A 15,087-nucleotide genomic window follows, 5' to 3' on the forward strand; every position below is an offset into this window, starting at 1 on the left:
TCTCCTTCTCTGCTATCCCCTTCTCCTTTTGCCTTCAATCTTTCCCAACATCAAGGTCTTTTCCAATGAAATCTGTCTTCTTATTGTGTGGCCAAAGTATTTAAGCTTTGGCTTCAGTATTTGTCTTTCCAAAGAATAGTCTGAATTAATTTCTTTAAGTATTGACTGATTTGATCTTCTTGCTGTCTGTCAAAAGGCTACTGCTTGGCTAGATCAAGCAAGGTTGCAGGGGGTTGAACTTACCCACAGTGTTACAGTATTATTTCAGCAAAAGAAATAACCCTTAGGCTAGAATGTGCAGACACCTCTTCCCTTTGAATCCCTCAGAACCATAACTCCAAGGTTTGTCACCTTCGGGTAGGAGATATAACCTCTCCTGTTCAACAATTCTTCCTGGCTCAGTGGTAGATTGCCTTAGATACCATACCTTTACTTATGGTTATTATATTACCCAGACTTCTTCTGGGTCTTAGGCAGATGAGTGGCTTAGTACAAACGTGGGCAAGCAGTTGTTCCCTTGGGGTCATTCACTATCTTGTTGACCTCTTCATATGCAATTGGGCTATTCCAGCCAAAGGCCCTTTCTAAAGTGTGGAGTGCTTCCTTTGAATCTGATAGTCCTTCCCCTTAAATTCATTAACCTTCTTGAATAATAAATGGGGCAGAGCCATATGCTTGCTTTATGTAATTTTACTAAAAATGTCAGCAATTTAATGTTTGAATTATTATACTTCATAAGCATTAGAGGAATTGGCATTTTAGTATATTTCTTCTTTTATAAAATAAGATTCTTTTTTTGTAATGTAAATAATCACATCTGCATTTGTAGTTGAAATTCTGGATTTTTTAACATCAAGCTTTCATAAAGCAAAACACTTGTACGTTACAGCATCACAGATTCTCAGTTAGATGTGCTCTCAGAGACCAACCCATACCTGAACAAGAATTCCCTCTACAACATACCTGAGGAGTGGTTGTCTCAAACTTTGCTTAAAGGTCTGCAGGAAATGAAAAACAATTACCTTCCAGGGCAGCTTATTACATATATAAATAGCTGTCATTGTTAGGATTTTTTTTTCTTTGTATGAAACCAGCCTTTTTTTTCTCTCTCTCTCTCCATTTCTGGTCATTACTACTGAATTTGCCTCTTTGCAATTGCTTCTTGGCCTTTGGGAACAAGATCAGGTCAATAAGATGCATTTAAAAGAATTCCAGATTTGGAGTAAGGACATGGGTTCAGATCCTTAATCTACTACTTACTGTGTTGAGTTTAACTTTTTTGGGCCTCAATTTCCTCATCTGTAAAATAAGAATAGTTTGGACCAGATGACTTCTAAGAGCCCTCTGAGCTGTAAATATATGATCCTATGATCTTGTCACTCTAATCCCTTTTCCAGATAAATCCTTTTTTTCCCCCCAGATACTTAAAGAAAATTCTCATGTCCATCCCAAGTCCTTTCTTCTCCAGGCTAAATATTCCCAAGTCCTTCAACCTTCAGTAGCACAATCCTGAAATTCTTCATTACTCTAATTGACTTCATCTGGATTTTGTTTTCCCATTAATGCCCTTCCTTAAATGTGGTAACCAGAACTGAATCTAGTATTCCATATGTAGAATGACCAGGGCAGACTACAACTTATCCACCATTCCTCTAGTCCTGAACACCTTAATGAAGCCTAAGATTATATTAGCTTTTTGAGCTTCCATGTTACATGTCAAGCAGACCTCTTAAGACTTATAGATCTTGGAGCAGCTAGGTGGTGCAGTGGATAGAGCACTGGCCCTGGAGTCAGGAGGATCTGAGTTCATGTCTGGCCTCAGACACATAATACTTACTAGCTATGTTACCCTGGGCAAGTCACTTAACCCCAACTGCCTTGCAAAAAAAAAAAAAGACCCATAGATCATTTTAGACAAACTGCTGCATAGCTATGTCTTCCTAACCTTGTACTTGTGTTATTGTTCAGTTATTTCAGTTGCATCCAACTCTTCGTGACCCCATTTGGGGTTTTCTTGGCAGATATTGGAGTGGTTTGACATTTCCTTCTCCAGCTCATTTTATAGATGAGGAAACAGGGTTAGGTGACTTGCCTACATACAGCTAGCACGTATCTGAGGCCATATTTGAATCTAGGTCTTCCTGACTCCAGCCTTGGTGCTCTATTCACTTCATCACCTAGCTGCTATGGGTAGAAAAAGCACTAGCTAAGAAGTCATAGTACCTAGGTTCAAATCCTACCTCTGACAAAACTACCAGTGTGACTTTAGGCAAATCATTTAACCTCTCAAGACTGTGGTTTTCTGATGCACAGGATGGAGCCAAGATGGCAGAGTAAAAGCAGTGACTTGCTTGAGCTCTCCCTCAAACCCTTCCAAATACTTGTGAAAAATGGCTCTAAACAAATTCTAAAGCAACAGAACCCACAGCAGAACAAATTTCCAGTCCAAGACAACCTGGATGGTTAATTGGAAAGATCTGCGTGCTGGGCTGGAAGAGGAGCACAGTCAACATGGGCCACACAGGCAAGGACCAGGCCTCAGTGAACCTGGAGCAGGCCTCAGAGGACTGAATCAAGGGAAGCTGTGATGGTTTCCAGACTTCTCAACCCACAAACACCAAAGACAACTTAGAAGGTCAGTAGGAAAGGTCTGTCAGACCTCCATGAAAGAGGAGAATGGTCTAGCCCCAGTTCTGGCATAAGCCCAGGATGGTGGCTGCTTCTAGAGCTCTTTGCCCACAAACAGTGGGGGAAATGAGTGGCTGATCAGAAGGGGCTTGCAGGGATCTCTTTGCTGGTGCTGAGGCAGGATTCTCCTGCTTTGCCTGTGCTTGGATCTGAGTTGCAGTCCTGAGTGGCAGTGCTGGGTGGCAGTCCCTGGGCAAGGAGGAGCACTGGTATGTGGAGCTTGTGGTACAGAGCGAATCCTCCTCACAGTTCCAAGGCAGAAAAGAGTGCTTGTGGTCACTCACGACCAGAGCACAGGCCAGGAAAGAAGTAGACACCTCGCTTTTGATCATACCACCTTGGAAGAACTGAAAATTTATAAGTCCCTAGAAGTATCTCTTAAAACAGCTGCATAAAACTCCTGGAGCTTGGGACAGTACACTCTCCACACTGGAAACAGACCCCTACCTTAACAAAGAGTTTAATAGTCAAGTAATTGGCTGGGAACATTAGCAAACAGTGAAAAAAAAAAGTCAGACCATAGAATCTTAAGTTGGTGACAAAGAAGATCAAAACATACAACCAGAAGAAGACAACAAAGTCAAAGCTCCTACATCTCAAGCCTCCAAGAAAAATATGAACCAGTCCCAGGGCATGAAAGAGCTCAAAAAGGATTTTTAGAAGCAAGTAAGAAAAGTAGAGGAAAAACTGGGAAGAGAAATGAGAGTGATGTAAGAAAATCATGAAAAACAAGTCAACAGTTTGCTAAAGGAAACCCAAAAAATGCTGAAGAAAATAAATTACACCTTAAAAAATAGTCTAACCCAAATGGCAAAAGAGGTCCAAAAAGCCAATGAGGAAAAAAATACTGCAAAAAGCAGAATTGGCCAAATGGAAAAAGTAAGTCCAAAAGCTTCCTGAAGAAAATCCTTCCTTAAAAATTAAAACAGAGCAATTGGAAGCTAATGACTTTATGAGAAATCAAGAAACTTTGAACCAAAACCAAAAGAATGAAAAAATAGAAGACAATGGGAAATATCTCATTGGAAAAACAACTGACCTGGAAAATAGATTCAGGAGAGATAATTTAAAAATTATTGGACTACCTGAAAGCCATGATCAAAAAAAAAAGCCTAGACATTATCTTTCAAGAAATTATCAAGGGAAACTGCCCTGATATTTTAGAACCAGAGGGCAAAATAGAAATTGAAAGAATCCACCTATCTCCTCCTGGAGGAGATCCCCAAAGGAAAACTCCTAGAAATATTGTAGCCAAATTCCAGAGATCCCAGAAATACTGCAAGAAGCCAGAAAGAAACAATTCAAGTATTGTAGAAACATAATCAGGATAACACAAATTTAGCAGCTTCCACATTAAGGGATCACAGGGCTTGGAATATGATATTCTGGAGGACAAAGGAGCTAGGATTATAGCCAAGAATCACCTACCCAGAAAAACTGAGAATAAAGAAAAAATGAAAATTTAGTGAAATAGAGAACTTTCAAGCATTCTTGATGAAAAGACCAGAGCTGAACAGAAAATCTGACTTTCAAATACAAGACTCAAGTGAAATATGAAAAGGTAAACAGGAAAGAGAAATCATGAGGGACTTATTAAAGTTCAACTATTTACATTCCTACATGGAAAGATGATATTTGTAACTCATGAGACCTTTCTCAGTATTAGGGTAATTGGAGGGAATATATACACAGACAGAGGGCATAGGGTGAGTTGAATATGAAGGGATGATATCTAAAAAATAAAATAAAAGGGTGAGAGAGGATTGTTCTGGGAGAAAGAGAAAGGGAGAGGTAGAATGGGGTAAATTATCTCACATAAAAGAGGAAAGAAAAAGCTTTTGCCATGGAGGGGAAGAGGGGGAAAGGTAAGAGGGAATGAACGAATCTTACTTTTATTGGATTTGGCTTAAGGAGGGAATAACATACACACTCAACAGGATATGGAAATCTATCTTACCCTACAGGAAAATGGGGGGAGGGATAAGAGAGGGGAGATGATAGAAGGGAGGGCAGATTGGAGGAGGAGGTAATCAGAAGCAAATAATTCTAAGGAGAGACAGGGTCAAAAGAGAGAATAGAATAAATAGGAGAATGGGATAGGATGAAGGGAAATATGTTTAGTTTTTCTCAACATGGCTATTAATGGAAGTGTTTTGCATGACTACACATGTATAACCTATATAGAGTTGCTTGCCTTCTCAATGAGAGTGGATGGACAGGGAGGAAGGGAGAGAATTTGGAATCCAAAGTTTTAAAAACAAATGTTAAAGATTGTTTTTACATGCAACTGGGAAATAAGATATGCAGGCAATGGGATATAGAAATCTATCCTGCCCTACAGGAAAATAGAAGGGTAAGGGGATAAGAGAGGGGGGGGGATGATGAAGGGAGGGCAGATTAGGGGAACGGGTATTCAGAATGCACACCATCTTGGAATGGGGGGAGGGAAGAGATGGGGAGAAAATTTGGAACACAAAATCTTGTGGAAGTGAATGTTGAAAACTGAAAATAAATTAATTTTTTAAAAGAAGACTATGGTTTTCTCATCTATAAAATGAGGAAATTGAACTAGGTAGTCACTGTGGCCTAGATCTATTATTCTATAATCCCATGAAATTATATTTGTTACTATTAAATTTCATCTTATTCAATTAGCCATGGCCATCTCCAATTGTCTGGTCTTTTTTTGTCTTGCCACTAAACTTTGATGACTCTGGAGGAGAGAATGAGGCTTACAACTTTGCACAGTTCTGTCTCACTTAAATCCAATTCACTAGCAAGTCAAAATATCACTCTAGTGATGTCATTGATCCTCTTCAAGAACAAACAATAAGCCAATTCAATTAGCCAGGTGTTCCAGCCCATCCAGATCTTTTTGAATTTTGACTCTCACTCAGTATATCAGTTATCTCTACCATCTTTTCATCACCTGAAAACTTGATAAACATGTCATCTGTGCCTTGAGGCAAATCATTGATAGAATATGTTAAATTTCACAGCACCAAGCATATAGCTCTCAGTGACACTACACTCTAGTGCTTCCAACCTCTATCCAAGTTGACACCAAAGTATTAATGACTTCTCTTTGAGTCCAACCATTCAACTAGTGCTGAATCTATATATCTAATATCTCATCCATATCTCTCCATCTTTCTCATAAAATAGCATGAAACACCAAATGCTTTGCTAAAAATCTAAGTAAACTATACCAACAATATTCAACTCACCTACTAGTCTAATAACTATGTCCCAAAAAAAGCCAATGAAGTTAATCTGGCATGGCCTATTTTTGATGAAGTCATGGTAGATCTTTGGGATGACCACTCACTTTCAAGGTGTTTGCTAACTATCCCTTTAATAACAAGCCTAGAATGTTGCCAGGTATTGATCTATATAGTTAGCACTCTATTCTCTTCCCTTTAAAAAAAAACTGAGCATTTGCTGTTCTTCAATCTTGCATCATTTCTCCCATTCTCTACAGTCTTTTAAAGCTTATTGACAATAGCTCAGCAATCACATCTACCACTTCTTTCAGAATTGTAGAATACTAGTTTATCTGGGCCTGGTGATGTGAACTCATTAAGGGCAGCTAAGTGCTCTACTATAATCTTCTTCCTTACCTTGGGTATTACAATATGATCATCAAGAAATGACTGAAAAACCAAAGGCAACTCAACTAAACCATCACTACATATTGTATCCAATAATTATACCTTTTAGGTGAATTCAAATCTGTTATATTCAGATGCAATATCAAAGTGATAAATATATTTTTTTCTCTTTTACTGATGCTTAACTAATGAAAAAAGAGGTTGTAGTGCCCTCTTGTGCTTTTCTAAGTGAAAGTGTTTACTTATATGAGACACTAAACAGTGTATTGCTGCAGTCATTTTTCACCATTTCAGTTTGAATCAAATGACAAAATTAAAGATGCATAATTCAGTAATGATAGGGATGGAGACTTCTCCACAAGAGGATGTCATAAAACCAAGAAAGTAGACATCGTACCTTCCAAACTGAGGCAAATTCAAATTGTGAACAAAAATTTCTGTAATTTAGATTAATATTTAAAATTTAACTGGTTAAAAGTCAATCTTAAGGTAAAATTTAGCACTTTTACTTGTGTTGGGGAGAAAGCCCTTCAATAGGAACTATGATAAGCATCCACAAGAAAATAAAGACAAAAAGAATTATTTCATCAGATTTTAAAAAGCAGCTGATTTATAGGAGGAGAAAAACAAAATACTCCAGAACATGGTACCCTCTGTATGGACAAGATACATTTTCATGAAATCTATACCATAGGACCTCTTACCAGGTCCACAAAGCACTGGTATATTTAGAGAGTGGCAAAATTCAAGTATATGTGCATTTATTAAGTGCCTACTATGTCCCAGGCACTGTGCTAGGTACAAGAAAGAAAGAAAGAAAGAAAGAAAGAAAGAAAGAAAGAAAGAAAGAAAGAAAGAAAGAAAGGAAGGAAGGAAGGAAGGAAGGAAGGAAGGAAGGAAGGAAGGAAGGAAGGAAGGAAGGAAGGAAGGAAATGAAACATTTCATTGGGAAAGTATTTCACATAATGCTCTGATACTTGACTACCAGTGTAACCTTGTACACATCACTTAACTTCTCTGTACTCTAAGCAACACATGTAATCTCATGGAAAAAGCCCTGGATTTAGAAGCAAAAGCCTTGGGTTCAAATCCTGGCTCTAGGACTTGCTATCCACAAGACCTTAGGCAAGTCATTGAAAGTTTCCCGGGGGCAGCTAGATGGTACAGTGGATAGAGCAGCAGCCCTGAAATCAGGAGCACCTGAGTTCAAATCTGACCTCAGACCAAACACTTGACACTTACCAGCTGAGTGACCCTAGGCAAGTCACTTAACCCCAATTGCCTAAAAAAAAAAAAGTTTCCTGGCATTTAAAATTATGGTAATCATTTTTCATCACTACCTAACCTCATAGGGTGGTTGAGGGAAAGCATTTCATAAAGTATAAAGCCCTGTACAATGTGAGCCATTATTCTAAATTAACACTGAATGACCTAACTAATTGAGTCTACATGGAGTTCAGTACTTCAATTCCAGCTTTCTTCTCAATGAAAGACAACATGGTATAGTGGAAAGAGGGATGGAAATAGAGAAAGCTGAGAAACACCCGGATTCAAATGCCCTCTTTTGTTACTTAGTAGCTATGTAACTATAAGCAAGTCTTTTCATGGCTCTGACCCTCAGATTCCCTACCTGTAAAATGAGGATAACAATAGCATCTGCTTCCAAAGGTTGTTGTGAGGCTCAGATGACATACCATAAATATAAGCCCTTTGCAAAACTTAAAGCACTTTATAAACAGTAGGAGATAAGATAGGGATTGGACTTGTGATATCACTGGTATAAGGCAGGGGTCTTTGTATTTTAAAATGTAAAAACCATTCTTAGCTGTCAAAAACTGATGGTGGTGTTGAGGACTAGAGGTTTAGGGGTGCTGGGACCCCAAAATCACAATATGCAGGTCTTGCCCAAAAGAATTCAACCCAAGCCTTTTTTCAGCCAAAGACAAAGTTTATTAAAGCCTGACTCTTAAGGAATCTAAACATTTGTGATGCCCATAAGGATGAGCAGGCATGAGGAAGTCTCAGCCCCTAAATGGTGGCCAGGATGGATCTTATATACAGCCAAGTGGTTTGGGGTGACTACAGGAGGGGCTGGGAGGAAGATCTTGAAGCTGGGGTGAGTGGGAAAAGGGTCCTGGGAGAATCCTGATGAGAGTGTCTGGGAGGTTGAATGGGGTCTGGATAAGGTCAAGGAAGGGAAATATAACCCAGGGACATTCAGCCAGTAAATTCAATGGAGATCTAGGCTTAATTAGGGTAACAAAGAACTGGGAGACAGGGCCTAGAGATAAGGGACAGCCAGTTGATAGGAATAATAACAACCTCTGGAGACTGCTAGACTTCCTTGACCAGGTAAAAGTTTAGGTAAGGTTCAGTGGTTTTCTGGGGCCCACAGACAAATGAGACCCAAATTCTTTTTGGAGTGAGGGGCAAAGGTCTTGGCTTGGGCCCATACGCCATCATTGGGTTGATTTGGCCCTCAGGCTATAGTTTGCCAATCTTTGTTATAGGTATTTCCCAGGCAAGAAAACTCCTACCAATGCTGATCAGCAATTTGTAGTCTTAGGAATTTGGCTAGAGAAGTTAAGTGATTCACCCACCCAGTGTCATACAGCCAAGCATGCGTCAGAATCAGTATTTGAACCCAGGTCTCTCTGACTTCAAAGCCACCTGTTTATTTACTATAGCGCACTGTCTCCCATATAAACATCAGTTTTTATAATACCAGGGCAATAGTTTCATCTTACGCCTCGTTCAGGTTCTACAACACGTTCAGTATTAGGAAGTAGAACTGTGTTTCACAGAAAGTCAAGAAAACAAAGTAAATGGTAAGCCAGGCTGAAGTCTTCCTTCTCTTTTGTAAATACATTCAAGGACTCGGTGTTTTCAATAGGAACAGAAATAAATGCCTTCTACACACATGGTGCACAAAACACAAAGTAATATTCAGGCCTTGAATGATTTCCATTTCCTGAGCTCGGCTTCTTAATTCTCCCCCTCCACTACTACCACACGCATACACACACATTGGATTTTGACGAATAACATTTTGAAGCTCTTGAACATAAGATCCCAAGTGTAGGGAATGGAATTGACTGTTCAGAAGAGAACTCTATTCACCGGGAGCCAAATCTGCTTGAGTAGTTATTTGTACACAAGTACCATCAATGTTGATAGAAATTTGGAATGAAGCACTGAAAGCAGTATTTAGCCCAATGAGCATAATCCTTGAAATCTCTGCTGTAATTCAGTCGCAATGGTGATTGGGCTACCCAGGAACAACAGGCCACATCACTGTTAGTTGACCTCACCTCATCACAGTCTTCTCTTTGGAACTTTGAACTTTTTATTCAATATATTGATTGATAAATCTGTCTGATTGCAAGTCAGACAACCAGGAGGAGATGTGACATAAATTCAAGTGTGAAATGACATCAATCAATTAACCAAAAAACATTTATTAAGAACCTACTATGTGCCAGGCATCTGCTAAGCCCTAGGGATACAAAAAGTGGCAAAAGATAGTCTCTGCCTTTAAGGAGCTCATAATCTAAAGAGGGGGACAACATGCAAACAAATATATACAAATAAGGTACATACAGGGCTGCTATGTGGCACAATAGGTAGAGTGATAAGTCAGAAAGATTCATTTTGATGAGTTCAAATCTGGCCTCAGACACTTACTAGCTGTGTTACCCTGGGCAAGTCATTTAACCCTGATTGCCTTAGTTCCTCACCTATAAAATGAGCTGGAAAAGGAAATGGGAAAAGGGAAATTTTAAAATACAAAGACCCCTGCCTTATACCAGTGACATCACAGGTCTAGTCCCTATCTTATCTCCTAATGTTTATAAAGTACTTTAAGTTTTGCAAAGGGCTTATATTTATGGTATGTCATCTGAGCCTCACAACAACCTTTGGAAGTAGATGCTATTATTATCCTCATTTTACAGGTGGGGAAACTGAGGGTCAAAGCCATGAAATGACTTGCTTATAGTTACATAGCTACTAAGTAACAAAGGAGGGAATTTTAATCCAGGTGTTTCTCAACTTTCTCCAGCTCCATCCATCTTTCCACCATATCATGTTGTCTTTCATTGAGAAGAAAGCTGGAATCAACTGGTGTCAAGTGAAATGGTGGGCACATAACAACCCCCATGGTTTGTTGTGGAACCGGAAGAATATTTTTCTATCATGTCTTTTTATCCCTCTCAAATCTTTGCCTCATTACAATTACAATTTCCTTACAAAGGAAAAGGAAAATGGAAATGGAAAAGGAAATACCACTCCAGAATCTTTGCCAAGAAAACCCTAAAGGGGGTCACAAAGAGTCCGACACAACTAAAAAAGGACTGAACAACAATGCGATATAGAGATTAATTAATATAGAGATTGGGAAAGGTTTCAGTTTATGTTATTGAAGCCATAGAGATATGATCTCATTTTAAGTCATTTCCTGATTCTAGAATTGGTAATCACATCAGTCTTCAAGTATGTCTTCTCTGATCATTTTGTATGCTAATTGGACTTCTGTTTTCCAGGAAAGTGAATATTTATCTCACACACACACACACACACACACACACACACACACACACGAGGTGCATGCTTACAAATTTAATCTTGTGTTTATATGGATTATTCATAGGAAAATCAAGCCTCAAAAAAAAGCCAGCTGGTTCAGAAGGAAACCATGGATACCATTAACTACGCAACCCAGCTTGTAGAAGAAGCCCACAATATGAGGGATAAGATCCAAGGTAAATACATTCTCCTTTGGTTCAACTTAGTAATACTTGCTTCAGTGGAATATTATTACTGTATCAGTAGCACAGTTCTGAACTTACCTAACAAAAAATAATTCAGTACTTTGATGAAAAATTTCTTTCTTTAAAAAAGAACATAATGGGACCAGGGCAGGAGTTTGCTGATAAATATTTAACAATCAACCCTCTGGAAAAGAAAATGTACCACTGATGCACATTTAAATTTAATCTACATTATTAACATTTTCTCTATCACTTTCTTAAGTCTAGACAATCAAGAAAACAATGAATTAAACCTTGATTTGTATTGTTTGCTGATTTGTGAGGTTCAAATGCTTACTCCAAAAATTCACCAGTTCTAGTGGGTTCCAGTACATCGCCGGGTCAGAATGTCAGCCTCCCTTCCAATCCAAGGCTTTTTCCTTAATAATCTTCTCTCTTAAAGTTAAATATAAAATTTCTCTTCACAGAAGCAGAAATCAGTTACACAAGTCTGCAATCTTGAGACTTAATGCTGACAGTCAGATAGGAAGTACCTTCCCTTGGACCCCTTAGCCTATGCCCAATACAAATGATTCCTACTGAGCTTATTGAAGAATGTAACACATGTGCATCTTGCAATTATACTAAATTCCTACTTTTCCACTGGAAAACCCCATGTGGGGTTTTCTTGGCAAAGATATTGGAATGGTTTGCTATATCCTGCTCCAGCCCATTTTACAGATGAGGAAACTGAGGCAAACAGGGTAAGTGACTTGCCCAGGGTCACACAGCTAGTAAATGTCTGAGGCTGGAATTGAACTCATGAAGATGATTCTTCCCGATTCCAAGCCCAGAGCTCTATCTCCTGTGTCACCTGCCGCCATAACTGGCACACCATAAGTATTATATAAATGGTAGCCACTGCTGTTGTTGTTATTATTATTATTACCTTGCAATTCCAAAATTCAATTAATCTCTGAAAGCATTCTTTTATGTCCAAAACATACCCATGTTAGTGCCAGCAAGCATGGTTTTATAAGTTCTCAGATGAAGAATAAAGGTATGGGCTAGGGATAAAAAAGGTAGTTTTCTGGTTGGTTTTTTTTTTCATATTCTCCAGGATTATTATTTTTTCCTGTACATAGAGATAGGTGGGGAAAAAAAGGAAGTGCATCTCAAAGCAAATTAAAGTAAAGAAAATAACAATAGCAGATTATTGTCTTTATTCTAAGATAACAGGGACTCAATCCAATGGATATATCAAGCTATAATTAATACATTTCCTGCATTTCCTTTGATGCCTATTACACTAAAAAAAAAAAAACCAAATGAAAATTATTTGCAGTCTCTCCTACCTGACTCTCTAAGGCTTTTACATTCATATAGAAAACTTGTGGATTTTATTCCTTGCAGTGTTTTAAAGTAATTAATAATCTATTTTAAAATGCAGAGAAAAGGAGGATGTTTTGGTGTTAGCTCATAGTTTGGTTCAAATGTAGACTAAATGAAAGCCCTCATCACTTGGACTATTGCAATAGCCTCCCAACTGATCTGCCTGTCTTAAATCTCTCCTCTCTCTACTCTGTCCTCCACCCCATAGCCAAAGTGATTCACTTACCTAAAGCAAAGGTCTGATTATGTTACTCCACTGCTTTATGAATTCCATTGGCTCCCTATTGCCTCGAGTTTTAAATATAAACTCATCTATTTGGACTCATAAAACTTATAGCAGCCTGACCCCAACCTACCTTTCTAGGGTACTAATATATTACTCCTTCTTAGAGTCCAGGCAAATAAGCCTTCATGTTATTCCTCACACATAAGACTCTTATCTCCTGTCTCTGGGCTTTCAAACTGACTCTCCCCCATTTCTTCAGCCCCGTTTCCTAGAATTCCCTTACAGAATTCACACCTCAGCTCAAACTCCACCTTCCATATGAAGCCTTTCTCAAGCCTTCCAGATTTGTATTTATTCTGCATAGACTTATTTGCATGTATGGTGTCTCTTTCATTAGACTATATAGATATGTGTGTGTGCATAATGTGCATATGTTTCTCAAAAACAGCTGTTGTTCAATTTTTGTCTTTACATACCCAATGCCAAGCACAGTGCCTGGCCCACAGTAAGCACTAAAAAATACTTCTTAACTATTGGATTGAAGGAGAGTAATGTAAGATACACGGAGGCAAATGGGCATAGTTACGTGGCTCAATGGATAGAGCTCTAGGCCTGGAGACAGAAAGACCTGAGTTCAAATCCAGCCTCAGACACTTACCAGCTATATGATCCTAGGCAAGTCATTTCACCCTGTTTGCCTCAATTTCCTCATCTGTAAAATGAGCTGCTGAAGGAAATTGCAAACCACTCCAGTATCTTTGCCAAGAAAACCTCAAATGAGGTTATGAAGAGGCAGGCACGACTGTGCCTGAACAACACCAGCTTTCGCTCCCAACTGTAGGTGTTTTGAATTTTAGTTTCAGAGATGGCATAAGCTTTATCTAGTCCCACATTTCCTTACATTCTCATAGCTTTCTCAGTAACTTTCTTGCCGTAAAAGCCTCTTCATCTATTTTTCTTTCCCTCCTCCAGTATATATGAATGCTTTATGGCATCCTTGGCGACATTCCTTGTGACTAACAGTCTATAAAAAAACTGATGGGGACATGTGAACTATTATTCACATCCAGCCCAGTTCCCTGATCTAAGTCTGATTTATGGGACTTCAATGTTTGTTTACCCATCACCCCTCGCCAACCACATCAATCATAATAAAGCCCAGAGGCTTTTTTATTTATGCTTTGAAGGTAAAATAACTTTCCCTGGTAGCTATCCTAGAAAGAAGTGGTGATCACAGAGAGGGGCTGGCTTGGGAGTCAAGAGGCCTGAGTGTGACATTAACTATCTATGTGACCCTGATAAAGTTGTTTAATCTTTGTAAGGCTTTGGTTTTCTCATCTGTAAAACACGGGAGTTGGATTAGATGACTTTTAAGGCCCTTTTTAGCTCAAGCTTTCTAGGGTTCTGAAACATTCTACCAAGACTCCTGATCTCTAGAAGGCAATTCAAATCGCTCAAAATGTCAGAACTGGAAGGATCATAAATTTAAAACTGGAAAGAATCTTCAAGGCTAATCTTCTCATTTTACACATGAGGAAACTTAAATTGAGAGAAATTTAGTGACTTTCCCAGAGTCAGTATTTGTCTGAGGCAAGATTTGAACTCAGGTCTTCCTAAGCACTTAAAACAGTTACCTGGCACACAGTAGGTGCTTGATGAGTAGTTGTTGACTACTGACTGACTCTGAGCTCACCTAGTGTACTATCTAGCTGCCTCAAGGTACCTTAGAAACATTCTAACCCAACCCCATGGTTGAAAGAGATTTTTCTCTATAATCTTCTAGGAAGAAATAAAATATTTACACGTAAGTATAAAGTATATACACAATGATTTTGAAGGGTAGCACTGGCAAGTAGGGTAATCAGGGAAAGTCTCTTAATGGAAATGACACTAGAAGAGCTGAGTGTAGAAGGGAGGTAGGGGTTCCAAGAAGCAGAGGTGAGGAGGGAAGGCATTTAGGCATGGGGGACAACCTATGCAAAGGCCCAAAGGTGGGAAATGAAATATCATGTATAGAGAAGAGCAAGTAGGCCAGTGTGATGACAGCTTTGAGAACATTAGGAGAATAGTATATAATTGACCTGAAAAGGTAGTAATAATAATAACAGCTAACATTTCTACGTGCCAGGCATTGTACCAAACACATTACAAATATTATCTCATTTGACCCCCAAAACAACCCTGGGAGGTAGATGCTATTATTATCCCCATTTTATAGATGAATAAACAGGCAAATCAAGGCTAAGTGACTGGCCTAGGGTCACACACATAGTAAGTATCTGAGGCCATATTTGAATTCAGGGTTTCCTGACTGCAGGCCCAGAACTCTATCCACTCTGCCACCAGTCAGATTGTGAAGTTTATATAAATAGATACGTTTAAATTTTATCCTAAAGGCAAAGGGAAACCCCGAAAGCTTCTT

At 38.8% G+C, this 15,087-nt stretch overlaps 1 protein-coding gene across 4 annotated transcripts in view; it reads left to right on the forward strand.

Moving 5' to 3' along the window:
• LAMA4 (laminin subunit alpha 4) overlaps positions 1-15,087 on the forward strand; it is a 191,674-nt gene that overhangs the window by 102,914 nt on the left and 73,673 nt on the right. For all 4 annotated transcript variants that reach the window (XM_021008155.2, XM_021008153.2, XM_078155186.1 and 1 more), the window contains exon 9: positions 10,948-11,059. In XM_021008155.2, coding sequence (XP_020863814.1) covers positions 10,948-11,059 — 112 coding nt within the window. The remainder of the gene's footprint in view (positions 1-10,947; positions 11,060-15,087) is intronic.

The sequence above is a fragment of the Phascolarctos cinereus genome, unplaced genomic scaffold, assembly GCF_003287225.1.
Source record: "Phascolarctos cinereus isolate Bilbo 61053 unplaced genomic scaffold, phaCin_HiC Scaffold_5;HRSCAF=322, whole genome shotgun sequence".
In the NCBI taxonomy this organism is placed as follows: domain Eukaryota; kingdom Metazoa; phylum Chordata; class Mammalia; order Diprotodontia; family Phascolarctidae; genus Phascolarctos; species Phascolarctos cinereus.